This window comes from Echeneis naucrates, chromosome 14 (assembly GCF_900963305.1).
Source record: "Echeneis naucrates chromosome 14, fEcheNa1.1, whole genome shotgun sequence".
In the NCBI taxonomy this organism is placed as follows: Eukaryota; Metazoa; Chordata; class Actinopteri; order Carangiformes; family Echeneidae; genus Echeneis; species Echeneis naucrates.
Window position 1 is genome coordinate 18,207,523 of NC_042524.1, and position 14,780 is coordinate 18,222,302.

At 43.8% G+C, this 14,780-nt stretch overlaps 1 protein-coding gene across 1 annotated transcript; it reads right to left on the reverse strand.

The window, feature by feature from the left end:
• Positions 1–5,796: 5,796 nt before the first annotated feature.
• Positions 5,797–14,348, reverse strand: wnt11 (wingless-type MMTV integration site family, member 11). The gene is made up of 6 exons (XM_029519360.1): positions 14,110–14,348; positions 12,459–12,642; positions 10,409–10,653; positions 9,118–9,395; positions 8,625–8,917; positions 5,797–6,809 (listed from the first exon to the last, which is right to left on the reverse strand). The coding sequence occupies exons 2-6, from the start codon at positions 12,539–12,541 to the stop codon at positions 6,635–6,637; spliced, it is 1,074 nt and encodes a 357-aa protein (XP_029375220.1). The 5' UTR covers positions 12,542–12,642; positions 14,110–14,348; the 3' UTR covers positions 5,797–6,634.
• Between the last annotated feature and the right edge of the window lie 432 nt (positions 14,349–14,780).

A 14,780-nucleotide genomic window follows, 5' to 3' on the forward strand; every position in this document is an offset into this window, starting at 1 on the left:
AGCCCGAGGAATTCATTTATCGAGTGGAAATCAACTCATGTTTGAAATTTTCTGACAAGAAAACAGGAGCTGCTGAGATCAGCCAAGATATGTCTTTCCTGATTTGGCTTTTCAAAACTGGTGAAGCTCAAAATATTTCAGCACCTGCTTCATTCTCAGTAGCAGGTTATTGATGATTAATGGTGGCACATAGTTTCCAGCTGGGAATTATTCATTATAAAATATTGTTTTTTACTCCTTTCCCAGTGGGAAGGGAGTCACCAATCAGACAATTCACAAATCAAATCACTGCGGCAAACAGTGTAATTCACACATAATGACTTTGTTGGCCGCCGGTCCCACTGGCTTTTTTGCCAGATAAATGGTATTACCTCACTCAGGCTGAAGAATATGGAAGCAATTAAAGAGGAGGGGGGTTAATAACATTACCCTTATGTTACAAATGTAGGCGAGATTGAAACAAATATGCATTTGTATGAAGTTGATCCCCTGCTCACATCTATTTTTTTCTCCCTATAAAAAATGGCTCCTTTAAATGAGAGCTCAAGTTGAAAGATTTGCGAGGGCAAAAGATTGATTTACTATGATGCGCTTGAGTTGCGGCAAGAGAAGAAATGTCTGAATTTTATGCCTCAGCCATTCATTTGGACGACTTGAGAGAACAGCGGTATATAACCAGATCACTGGGGATTTGAGCCGTGCACTGAGCTCATATGGTCTGTCTGCTTTAAGCCAGGGCTGTGAGTATGTTTCAGCCACTAAGCAGCCGTGGCCGTTGTGGAGGGAACGCAGCAAGGCCTGAACTTGTGCTGTCGGGTTTAACATTGATCAGCAGCCTGCTGAATTAAAACCTCCTATTCAAACGTTGGGCCCCAGCCACAATGAGAGTTCATTGTTTGTTGGAGCTTTACGGGAGCCACATGTGTTTGTGGCGTATCAAGATATAAGAGAGTAATCTCCCAACAATATCTACGTATGTATTTGTTTTCTAAAACTAGGCACTAAAGTAATGGAAAGGTCAGGCTTTCAGATGGAGGGCCACAAATCAGTACAGAGACATTTTACTTTTGATTTCAAACGTCTACGTACTTTTGTCTTAACAATGAACCAATAAAATCTGTTCCTCGGTCCATCGAAACATTGGGAATAAAGGAATTAACCGAGAACATCTGCAACACATAAGAACATACTGTAAATCTGGCAAATGCATCTTAAAGCTTAAACAACTTCACTGTTTCCCCTGCATCGGTGAACAGACAGAAATAATACTAATAATATTAAGTCTTGCACAACATCAAGACTTTGTTCTTTGTTTTTCTTCGTGCCCTGCCTTTTTTTTTTTTTTTCATATCTCCCATTAACCAGGTTCCTTTGTTGTGGGTGCCTGACATCAGTCAGCACATGGCAGCTGACTGTTAGATTAGGATATTACAGGGGAAAAATAATTCACGCAGGGTGATGAAATGCAAAAGCAATTCGCTTGATGCCTTAAGTGATCTGTGGTTGGTGTGAGGGGCCGAGCTGCTCCATTTATCAGATCATCACAGCTGATCTTATAATGCTTCTGGCTAGCTGAATGTTTTTCATCACTGGCCCTCTCACTCCGGCCCTGAACAGTGGGAGGTTTCATGTCAGCGGTGGTTAAAGCACTCCACACCGCTGCCCTCTCCATGGAACAAACACACAATAAGCAAAAGGAAAAAGAAAACATCTTAAACTGTGACTGAAATCCTCTTTACCTTTATGACCGGGTTTCTTTGCCTGAATTATATGATGAAGTTTACATACTTTAACTCAGCCAGACAGTGGGCAAACATGGCGGCGTTTCACTAATCTTCATGTGAATAAAGCCGTGCCGCTACCCTCTTTAACCTCTTTCAGTAATGTTAGTTAGCTATTTTTTCTCTGGGTGTGTTGACTCCTCGACTGAGGGCGCAGCCTCAGCCAGATTTACTGTGATCACACGGACTCATGTTTACTTTTCCCAGAGTGCTTAGCTTGCTGCGTCTTTGATTCATATTAATTCAGTCTCACTCTTTTTCTCTTTCCACGGCCTTTTCATCTCTCCTGCGCTTGGTAACTAGAAGTGATGGTCACCAATTCCCTATTTTTGAATATTCAGAATTTATAAATGGAATTGTTACAGCAGTTGAAGATTGTTTTAGTCTTAAACTTTTTTTTGGGGTATTGGTTATTTTATTTATTTTATTTTATATATAAAGATTAAAATTTGTAAATGGAATTTGAGCCCACGGATACAGGGAGACTTTAGCGCAGATGTTTATTTATAAATAGCTCAGTTATAATAATCTAACCATGGAAATCAATTGTGTTGTTGGAGTTCAGCTTTATAACCTAAAGTGGCTTATGATCCCTATACATGGCCAAGTGATTGTGCTGACATTACTATTATGTTTTGTATGATGGTGATGTTTATGCTGTAGCTCAGTTTGAGATGTTCAACTGACGTAAAAATAAAATCATAAGTAAAAAGACAGATTTCGAACAAATAAACTATTATATTACTTGTGTCTGCAGCACAGCGACATAGCGGTTAGCACTGTTGCCCCACAATGACAAGGTCCCGGGTCTGATTCCCGGCCTGGGGCTTTTCTGTGTGGAGTTTGCATGTTTCCCCCGTGTGTGGGTTTCCTCTGGGTACTCCAGTCTCTTTCCACTCTCCAAAAACATGCATGTTTGGGTTAACTGGTGATCCTAAATTGTCCGTAGGTGTGAGTGTGAGTGGTTGTTGGTCTCTGTCTGTCTCTGTGTGTTGGCCCTGTGATGGACTGGTGACCTGTCCAGGGTGACTCTCACCCAGTGTGAGCTGGGATTGGCTCCAGCTTCCCCCACGACCCAGAAACAAATATAAATGAATGAATGAATATCTGCTTTCCCAGGGTTAACCTCTTACAGTAAATATGAATGTCCCCGAAGCTACCTCTGTCCTACCTCTGTACGGTCGTCATTGGCCTAAACAGAACATGTATCTAAATATTCACACCATGAAACGGAAGGAAAGGAAAAGCAAAAGTTTCTGGAAAAAGAGAACATAAAATTACATGCAATAAAACAAGCTGTAAATAGTTTAAAACACAAACTGGATGTCAGCATAAACACATATTAAAAACACTTTAAGTTAGTATAATTTCCACTGTGTAATCATAAATGTTTATTTGGTCAAAATAGTTTCCGGTTGAAGACTGTAAACTCTCGGCGGTGTCAATGTCTGCTCCTCAGCTGGTTTGTCTTTATCTAGAGAGGTGAATGCCTGAGGTCACACACACTGAAACAAAAAATGCCCTTTAACAGCACATACTGCTGGGCTCCTATTTTAAGGCCGGAGAGTTGGGGGCTGGGTCCACAAAAGTCCATTTACAGTACGGGTCAGTACATCTGAAAGCCTTTACCACTGCAGTCACATTCTTTGTCTCCTTCATTCACAGCTAGTTATCTAGACTATAGGGTGCACAAAGGCAATTGGCTTTACATTGTTGAGCTGACATTACCCCTGATATTTTCACTGCTCTCCATTAAAATCCTCTGTTCCTTCTCTATCAGCAGGCAATTCTCACAGTGTGAGGGGTCACGCCAGCCACGGACAGATACTTAGATACATTCTGACAGAGAATAAAAAGAAACATAAACTTTAGTGGCAATTTGTTCCATTTTTTTTGTTGTTGTCTGTACTTTTGTTTGGTCTTCATTTCAGACACAATGGTCCCAAACAGCCCGCATGAGGGTGTCGTTACAGCTGCTTTTTACCTGATCCCGCCCAGAATTGCAGCCCATTCATGTCCCATTCACACACACACTGGCGGTCTTCCGCTCCAGCACCGCTTTGTGTTGACAGATAGAAAAATGGAAGGTGTGGAGGAAATGAATGTTAACAACGGGTTCATATTGTTGGCACATTCCTTACACAACCGTGTCCAAGAGAGAGATTTTAGAAGGGTCAGACAGAGGTCACCCGAGCAGTCACGATAACGGTGGCTGTTTTGGGGGGTCATCTTGCCACGTTCAGCATTTCCAGACAAAATAGGTCAAACAATCTAATCTTCATAGGTCTGATGAAATGACCCTAATATTAGGCTTGGGTTTTGCTTTTGATCATTTTGAGTAGTTGTCCAACAGAGAGTTTCTCTCCTAACTGACATTTTTTTATGTTTACATAGGGGCTGTTTCATAACTTTAGTTGGGATCAGAGGATTAAGACTGATCATGTCTGTTTGTGAGCTGTTTAAGACAATTCAGCTGACTCAGCTTTGTGCTTCACACATTTCTGAGAGATGTTGAAATAAAAATAAAATATGTTCTTTTTTTGTTCAAGCACATACCAAATGACTATGAAGAAACATCAGTACAGCTTTCCATGACACTTCCAACGACATTCAGGCACACCAGGATGACTTTTCCTCAGTGGTAGTTTTTCATACGCTGATCCACCTGCATCCTGAATCGACAGGGGTGGGAAGTCTTCAGTCAGCAGATAAGGCTTCACCTTTCTGTAGCAGTGACAGGCAGCAGAGCAAGGACTTCCGTGCACGTGCACACACACACTAATGGACATTCTATTTTACCAAACCAGTCTGAGGAATGCCAGTGACGGAAGAGTCCTTGAGGCTGTTGACATACAGGACTGTGTGCAGACAGAGCAGACCCCCGCGCCCCCACACACAGCCAATGCTCTCTGTCTCCAAATCAAGACCAGGACACTGCATCCATCCTCACCGCCTGTTTCTGCTTTTACATGGCTGCTATACAGCACATGAACTGATCAAAGTTTAGAGAAGATGTCTTCCTTTTTCAGTTACCACCCTTCGTCAGACTGTTGATATGAGATGCTCATTCTCAGTCAGAGCATGAAAGAGATTTGACTATCCAACTTCTTGGCACGTTTCTCCTCATTACCTGAAATGGTACAAACTCCTCTCAACCTATGTGTGTCTACAACTATGAAATAACATGTGAAGGACAGGTGTGAAACAATCCGGTGTTATAAAATTGCGACTAAAATCTCAATGAACGGTGGTAACTTTTCCCCCCTGCCGTGTTTTCCACAGTCCGTTGGATTGTTTTGGCAGTTTCTGTGTGTGTCCACAGGCTCGGGTCAAGAAGTGTTACAGCTCAGCGCAGACGATGCATCATGTGAGCTCACAGCACAGGCTCTGCATCCTCCACAGCTATTTCTGTCGGTGTAAAATCATGAGAACCACTTTAGCCAACTCAAGGCTGGTCAAGGGGTAATATCTGGGCTCTGCACACCGCCATGTTTGTTCCCTCTTACAGGCCTCCAGTCTGGCTTTAAGTTGTAAATAAATTAAATGTCTGTCTTTTTTTAAAACCTGATGTTTGTCCATTGGAGGTCTGACTCTGAGACGGATGAATGTTTGAGTGTTAAAGTCGGGGTAGCAGTGACAAAAAAAATACAAAAACCTTTGCAATGGCCTTTGTGAGAAGGTGGAATGTCCAAACAAACACTTTCCCAGGGTTTGGATTATTCAGAGAGCGATCCTAACAGGCTGTCAGGTTGAACCCTGCAACTCATTATTGACTGTGCCGAGGTGATTTGCAGTCAGCGTGCAATAAGCTGTGGTTAAGTGTTATTCTATAACACTTGGATTCGAAGTGAATTACACAAAATATAGCTTAGTTTAGAAAATTTGTATGGATTTGTGCAAAAGTCTGTAAAACTAGCCAGATAATATGTCATTAAGAAAGTAACATGTCCAAATAAAAGAAACGTGCAGAATTCGTGTAAAGATCATGGTGAACATCATTTATCAATTATTTTATAAATACTTATTTCTTTATTTCAGTATACAAAATAACAGTATGTACATCCACACAAAAGTGGTTTACAAAATCCATGAGTTCAGCTCATATGCTCTAAAAATAGAATATATTTTGAACTGCCTGCATGTCAGACATAAAGATAAAAATGCATGATTCTATAAAGTCCTCAGATGTCTCCTCTCAATCCACAGGGATGCAGTCATGTCATGATCCTCACAGGACACATGGTGAGTCCAAAAAGTCAACCACAAAAATGTTCCATGATTGAAAAAGTACTTGAAGTTCCCTTTGTGTTCCCATTTCCTCTATTGTCCATTTCTGCAGAGGAAAGAAGTTTTAATCGTACCCCCAAAAAAGTACCACGTGGCTCTGTCAGAACCCTTTGAATCCTGTGGAAGAGAGTCAAACTTAAGTTTCTGTCTAGTGAGGGGAAAAGATGGTCCCTCTCCACCAGCATAAAAATCCAATATTATTTCTTTTTAGTAGCGATATAGTAAAATAGACTTTCAGTATCCCTGGGTGGGAATTTATAATCATTCAAAAGAAAAAGAAAATACCCAAAAGGACGGTGATCTTCATGTGAACCGACACAGTCGCCACACTCTACATCCAGGTTTGTGAAGTGAAGAAAGGTTAGAAGCCCAACTGGCAGTTTGGAGATTCGATACAAAAATGATACTGACACAAGAATAGACCCTTTCTCCTTGAGATACACATGCTAAAGCTTAAGACAACATTAAGCCTTCTTGGTATTGTAGTGCTTTGGTTAATCTGTAGCCTTGGGCGGCTGAGTACATGTGTGGCTGGCAGCAGCAGCGATGGCGGCGGTGGCACGGGCTCATTTGCAGACGTATCGCTCCACAATCCGCTCGCACTTCTTGCAGGTTACGTAGCAGCACCAGTGGTACTTGCAGTGGCAGCGCTCCACCAGCTTCTCTGTGTATGGGTTGTAGCCACGGCCGCAGCACATGAGGTCACAGCTGTCACTGCCAAGTGAGGTTTTGTTGCACTGCCTGAATGTAATATAAATAAGTAAAGAAGATATTAAGTTCGATATTGAGAAGCTAACATGCTCCCAGTTTGGTTTCCCGCCAAAAACAATTAAATTTACAGCTTCATTCTAAAACCTTTTGTGCAACCTAACAGGCTGTGGAGGCCCAACAATAGTCCTTTAAAAGTACTTGACCAACCAGTGTGCCTTAACCCTTTGTGCACTCCCTTTTTCCGAACATTTTTTTCTTTCATTTGCTTTTTGTTTCCTCGTCTTTGGGCAGCGGATGCTTGGGAGTCTCTCATTTCAGAAGCCTGAGGCATCTTGAATGAACAGAGAATAGCCCTGTCGTAAATCACTGTGAATGCACAGGACTGCCCTCCCTCTCTTTAGCTTGCCCTCTTCACATAATTGCACTGTTTTATGATGGCAAAGTGTTAATGACCACTGCGGTGAGAGAGATGCTGAGCTGATGGCTGCTGTGGGAGTGAAGGCGGAGGAGCAGGGGGGACAGGAGTCACTGAGAGTGTAGGACGGGATTATTACATGACGGAGGGCTGGGAAATAGACAGCAACCCCCACGTAGTTGTAGTTTGTAAGGAGTAAGCTCTTGTTGGACTGCTGCTGTCCTCTATGTTGATCCAAAGAACAGAAGTTTGCATCCTGCAGTTCCCTTCTGACTGTTTAAAGAGTGACACGGTAATGTTGTTTAAGAATAAAGCCCTTCAGTAGTGAACCTCTTGCTAGGGCCATGACACATTTTAACACAATTGATCTTACTTTATCTATTATAATGTTTACTCTCTTTGTCCCACATTGTCCAGTTATTCCAAAACTCTGACTCTAAGATACAAGAACAATGGCCACCCACACACACTCTCATTTGCTCCTACAGCAAACAAACACTTCAGCATCACGTGGTTGTGTAATGATGGCAGCAAATTGGGCGCCTTGTTATTCGGTACAAAGTGCCGATGTTGCCTCTACGTGTGGTTGCTGTGTTATCAGGCTGCGGCGGACAACACTGGGCACAGTGAGTGTCCTTGACATGAAGCATGTCTCCTGGTTATCTGTAGAACGGCTTAAAACTGAGGGACACATGATATGGTGAGTCATACGATGCATGACGCTTACAACATAGAACACCGCCATGTGCAGTTTAATGCACCTAAGGGACTTGCGAAGCCATGGCTGCCAGCTGCTAATGTTGTAAGTAAGTGTATGCAGATTTGCAAAAATACATTTATAAATGTGCCTGGTTAATCACCTACTATCCCCGCTTCATTTGGTCACCCCCAGGACTAAATAATATTACCAGAGATGAAATCTGTCCATCACTTGACACCTGTAATCCCGATCTAGTCAGACCCTCAGATAACAGGTTTCCTTGCTGCCCACAAACTTCTCACAGCTCACAAACAAAAAACAACAAGGACAACAGTGAATATTGTCACTTAACCTTTGTCTTTGGGGACCATTAACTAGGTCCCCATTTGTGTGGTCCTCTCTAATAGATATCAGTTCTGGCACACTCTTTCCTAAGAATAACTGCATTAGTCAGTGTTTCAGATAGCAGAACAAGGGCTCCAGTCATGGGGGCCTTTTCACTGACACATGCACAGACAAGCCACAGATAGGCACTCTCAAGGGCCACTGGTCGTTATCAGCCTCCAAACTAAATGGTGCCAACATAGGGAACTTCACTAGAGTCAGAGTCCTGGATGAGCATACATTCAGTATTAGCCATTTCCCGTGTGGGTCTATCACTGATGCTACTCCAAACAGCTGAGAGCTGTCATGACAATCGTGTAACACCTTTCATCTCATGCACGCTCACCTGTCCTGTGTGCCGACGGAGCCCTGCTTTTCATTCTTGGTACAGAAGTCCGGGGAGCTCTGCAGGTAGACCAGCTCGTTCTCCCTCAGTGGCCTGATGTCAATGTCTTTAGGTACCAGCTGCTTACGGGTCCCAGAGGGCCGGTGCACCACTTTGGTGGCTGACAGGTACTTTGTCTTTAGGTCCATGGCAATCTCCCTCAGGTCTTGCAGGCCTCTCCAACAGGTTCTTATGGAGCAGGACCCAGAAACACCGTGGCATTTACACTTCATCACCAGCGCCTCTCTTAGTGCCTTGACATGAGGACAGTGGATGTGAAGGTTAGAAAGATCTCGCTATAAAAAGGCTATAGAAAGGCTGACAATCAATAAAAAAATAAAAAATAGATACAGTAAAAGAAAGGTATACAAAACCAACACAAATACAATCCGACATAAAATCATAAAACATTTTCCCTCTTGATTTATGATGAACAAAATTCCTTATTGCTCACCCGTCTCCCGGCTTCACTGTTGTGCAGATGCATCAGTTTGTTGGCGTTGGAGCTTGCGCGCTTCATTTTCATCGGAGCATCAGAGAACTTGGAGCCCATCATCAAACCATAGTGCAGGTTGTCAGCACAGCCGCCCCAGCGGTAACCGGGTTCTGGGATCTCTGCCGGAATAGGACCACAGGAGCACACACGCAAATCTCCAGAAGTGCACGCTCGTGCTATGGTGTGGCTGATGGTTGCAGCCGAGAGGGCATACACGAATGCAGCTTCCCTTGTTCCTGTCGAAGGACCAATCCAAATTACATTCTCTTGTCTGATCCTGTTACAGCAAAAATTTACCAAACCAATATTATAGCTCTATTAGCAGCAAAACACCTTTTATACTGTGTTGGAGATACAATCGACGTCTCCATCAGTTATAGTTCCCAGTTTCCCACAAAGCTGTTCAACTGTCTCAGTGAAAAGAAAAATGGAAGGCCTGCATAAAATGTATCTATCAAACGCCCATCACTGTCCCTTCTTTAACGCAGAGTGAGCCCTGATGTAATTGATGGTGATGTGTATACACAGAAAGCACATATGTGAAAGGTCAGGGAGCAATTGGAAGAAAGGGAAGAAACCTTGTCTGACTGTGTGCAAGTTAGATCAAAGCCATCCCTGAACAGAGATGATCCATTTCCTGTTCGCTGCAGACTGTTCATTTGGCAAAGGGGCAAGCTATGCTTTTTCCGTGGTGGTGGGGGGGGTCTCTGCTCAGCTACCCCCATCCACTACCCAGTAACCACCTCTGGCTGATTCAAGGCCCTTCTGGCAGCACAGGCAGCTAGGCCCGTCTGCGCTCTAAGCAGGCATGCAGTTGGATAACGCTACAGATTTCAGAAATAACCTGCCAATTATTAACTCATCAGAATGCATGCATGCTGTGTAGGGTGCTCAAATAACAGCTTCAGTACAAATCCCTGCTATAGTCTCCTCAGGAATAAGTGATGGAATTATTTGGATGGCAATAAAAAAAAGTGGAAAGATGAAGCCACGTGTCATCCCAAAGCCAGAAATCATTTTTGAAGCGAACAGTTCAGTCATGAGGTGTTTAAGTGCAGACACCATCAGAAGACTGAAGATCCTTTCATCACTTACTGTTAACGGAACTGCAGTACACCCAGGTCTTTATGACCTTGGCTTTGGATGTTCTCCGAATGACAAGCATGACTGTAAACATTAGACTCTTGTGGGTAAAGAACTTGGAGTGGTTCTTTGGAAACATCGGAGTCCAAACTGTTTATGACCGTACCTCTTTCAAGGTCTGGGCGATACTTTGGGGCATCACTGGGGATATCAATGGAGGAGCAGTTCCAACGCATATCAGCAAAGGTCTTCTGGCATGTTTTCTTGACTTCGCGTGCAGCCTGGATAATGGTTTGCATGAGCTCCAGGTTGGTGCGGCACAGCTGAGCCTGGGAGGACACCAGGCCGGGCAGCAGCTTGCAGTGGTGAGTCTGGTTGATGTGTAAGGACGCAGGAGCATGCGATAGTGTTCTGCAAAAGGGGAGAGACAAAAATGGGCCGTATTGTTTAGTAAAAGCTACAGTACACAGATTCTTTTAGGTGCAATGCTAATGAAAACAACAGTGATAATTATTTAATCATGTGTAATTTGTTTTACGAGTGAGCGGAATTATTATGTTTATGGGAATAAGACAGCATGCTGTGAGTTTTATTTAAACTGGTGTGTTAGCGATTTGAGGTCTTTGTGTACATTTATTTCAAGCTTGTGAGACACATCGACTTTGAATAAACACTTGAAAAGTTGAAACAGATAATGCTTCAGGCGGAGTAGGGGATTGGCATGCGTCATGAGAAGAGAGCCATCTTATCAAAGTGAAAAACCCAATGGACATTCGGCTGCAGATTCATAAAACATAGGCGACATGTTCTTGGCACAAGGCTTTTCTTTTGTTAAAGCACAGAGGGGGCCTTGAGATATGCCAAAAAATTAAAAAACCCCACTAAATTCTGGTCAACATTCAGACCAAGAACCACATAGGTCCCCTCAGCATTTGTCTATCCCACCACAGGAAGCGTCATCCTCTGTGGCCTCAGTTTGACATGAATCAATCACTTACGCACTATAAAAGGGCGGAACATTTGATTTAAACTATTTAAACTTAGTATAGATTAATTTAATAGAGAAACCGCAGGCAGAGCAGGTTAGTGCCGCGCTCTGCTTTCTGCATCACGCACTCTGCCGGGAGTTCGTGAGAACCAGGCAGCGTGGCTTGCACCTCGGCCTGTTTTGCATTAAGGGGCCGAGGGGCTGACACTCTGTGCCCAACGATAAGCTGTGACTCCGCTGGGCTTGTGGTAACCCGGCACTCACAGGTGTTTACAACTGCATCTGTTCTGCATTTCACCTCTGTGCATTATCAAGACGACAAGACCTCTCGTTCAGATTTAGCACATGGCATCCAGCTCTCATGGCACATCAGCTGAAGTCCTCCTGCTGGGACCATTACAACCACTCGCTCTGATAAGACGCCAGGGATATTTCTGGTGAAGCCAATCATGACAGTAATGTTTTGACAGTGATCAGACATGAGGCACAGGCAGAAATACTCAGATAAAGAAATAAACAACGGAAAACGCAAATTGTGAAGAAAACCTCTAACAGCAAACCCAACGATCCAAAACAATCAGTTAAAACATAACAAATTCAAAAAATAGCAACGTGGGTATTTCATGTACTTTCCAAAATTATTGTGAAGACTATTGTTTACTTTACTGGCTCTTAAAAAACAGTGCAGTGCTGAATACCAACTGTCAACATTTCTGTCCACATTTACGGCAGTGCAGCATCCTCCTTCCCTATTTTTACACTGGCGAAACAGTGACATCAATTCTGCCATCTGCGCCGCCATGGCGCCCAACATCTCATTTTATCTTCTTATCACTTTCTTATAACGCAGCAGAGGGTAAATTCTGTCAGGGATCCTGGAAATGAAACACGCTGTCTCCTTTTACCAAAGCTGCATTAAAGTTAATAAAGCAAAGAGGTTTCCTTCATAACCTGAAGGAGTACCAGCTAATCTACCGTCTCCTTCATCAGATACACATGTACACAACACACAGCCCTCCCTTGATCAGGAGCAACCTGAGGAATGTTGGGGCCCATTTCAAAGCTGCCACGGGCCCTCCACGCTACAAAACACCGAGATATACAGCCACAAAAAAATCATGCCTCTTCACGATGATGGCTGTTGTAAAAATAGTTTGAACATAAAGGCTGTATAAAAATTGTGACTGGCCCCAAAGAAAGAGACTTCAGCTCTTGTGAGAATACTTACAGCCATCTGATGCCAGAGCAGACCTGAGACAGCAGAAGAGCTGTGAGCACACCGAGACGAAGGGCATGAGAGCTGCTCCTCATGGTTGGACAGTTGGACACAAGACACAAAATCAATGGGTGGTGAGTCTTCTTAGCTCAAACTCAAAGGTCAGAGCTTTTGCCGCGGCCTCCTCCTCTTCACCCTGTAATAAACATAAATAACATCAGTGACTTAGCAGTGCCACGGTGGACCAGCTTCACTGAGTATTTTCACTTTGGTTGTGTGAGCGGTGAAACACTTGACACTTTAAATCTTCCAAAAGTCACTTTAAAATGTCAAATCTGATGACACAAAAACCTGAAAAACATTTTATTCCCTGCCACTTATCTAGAATTGTTTCATCCTTTTAAATAATAAATTACCACCACACTACTGAGGAAAAAAAAAAAAAAAACTGAAATGGAAATGGAAATACTTTGACTATTGTCAGAAAATTCATGGGAGTACAGCAGGAGTTCAGCTTCCTTCTACATGCAAATACACAAGAGACAAAAATGAAACTTTGAAGACAAAGAAATCTCCTTAATTCTCACAGAGGGGGCTGATGACGACTTTCCTTCCTGAATTTAAGAGCCTTAATGTTGCTTTGTAATGGGCTGAGGTACTTCTAAAATACACAGAATATTCCAAATGAGCGCTTTTCTGTCGGGGATGCTTCTCTGGCGCTGGGGGAGATCACACGGCTGAATTGTGGACACACTCGGGCCCCGTTTCCCAGGCTGATTGGCCTGTTTGCGCACATATTTTCGCCCCTGTAAATTGTAGATAAATTTGATTTAATCGCTTCTCCACTTGGACTGCCGCAGAGAATGAGCGCATCCCGGGCTGTATCTGCAGCTGAGAGGCTCTTTGAAGGAGAGCTGATAGTACTGGGCCCTTTTCACGCAGCTCCCACTCTCTGATTGGCCCCAAACCCTGTCAAATCGCTTGGATCAATTATTTAAACGAAGGACCGAAACTCCCGGCTGCACCTTTGTGTATTACAGCCAGTCTTCAAGCTGCTGTAATAAACAGCCTGTAGTCCAGTATCGATTGGAGCCGTGCAGGCTGCCGCTCCGGCTCACAGCTGCGGAGGGGAGCCGCGGCCTTGTCTGGATCCGCTGCTCTAATATTCATTTGGCCGAAGCGCCTTCGGTTTCCCCCCAGAAAATAGAAACTGACACACGGACACACGGAGTGTGTATGTGTGTGTGTGTGTGTGTGTCACCGGGCAGAGGTCAGTAGAAAGGGATTATTCATTTTTAATCCCGTCCCATCAATACAGATAAACACACATCGACACTTTTTTTATATCAAAGTGTTATTTTCCAGTCTGCCCGTGAAGACAAAGGTCTCAGTGAGGACACTTTAAAGCACATTGAACCCAAACTCATCTCTTTTAGATGAAATCAAAATGAGAAATATATGCGTTGAAGACACACAAAGAGAAACTTTGTAATATCTAATGGAGTGAGATAATCGTGAAGCTAAGTTACACTTGTTTCTCCTCTTTTCCCGGCAGATCATGCCTCTGCAGACAAAGCGATCAGTCTCGGATTAAGTGAATAACTTTAGTCTTTAAAGGCTCATGAGTCCTCCGAAGAGCAGCGGCAGCAGCAGCAGCACTCACCTCCGCTCGGAGCTCAGTCCCCCGCAGCAATCAGCGTCAACGGCGGGCAAAGTCAGTCAGACTGAGCGGCTGGGAAATATCCGTCAGTGAGTCTGAGTCGGTGTCAGACTGAGCAGAGTAAAATCCAGCCCGGCGTGGAAGAGTAGCTCCAGACAGGTAGGCATGGTGTGTGTCCCAATAAGCGCGCGTCTCTGTGTGTGTGTGTGTGTGTGTGTGTGTGGGAGAGAGGGACAGAGGGGTCTGAGCAGAGAGTGTGAGTGAGCCTGGGTGGGGGCAGATTTTGCTCTAAAGTACCCCTGCCCCGCTTTGATCTCACTGCTGATGTCAGAGCCGCATTAACATAAGAAAGCGCAGCTACTGGGAAACAGTGCGCTGGCGCTCCGAGCAGCTCCGCCAGAGCCCCGGAATATTCCCACAGGGCGCAGCGATGGACCTCACTGCAGCGGCACAGACCCCCAGAGGACGCGATGTGGCACCAGTTAATACATCAGGGAGATATAGCCATAAAACATCAACCCACACCTAGATTACAACCGTTCTCACGTATAATCTCTTATACCCGGTATTTTTTTGTTAAAGCTTGAATTGCTGTATTTACTATAATCAGCAAAATAACTCATTGCGTGCTTTTACACTAAAAGAGTAAAAATGGGGAAAAAGTGAAATCTCGC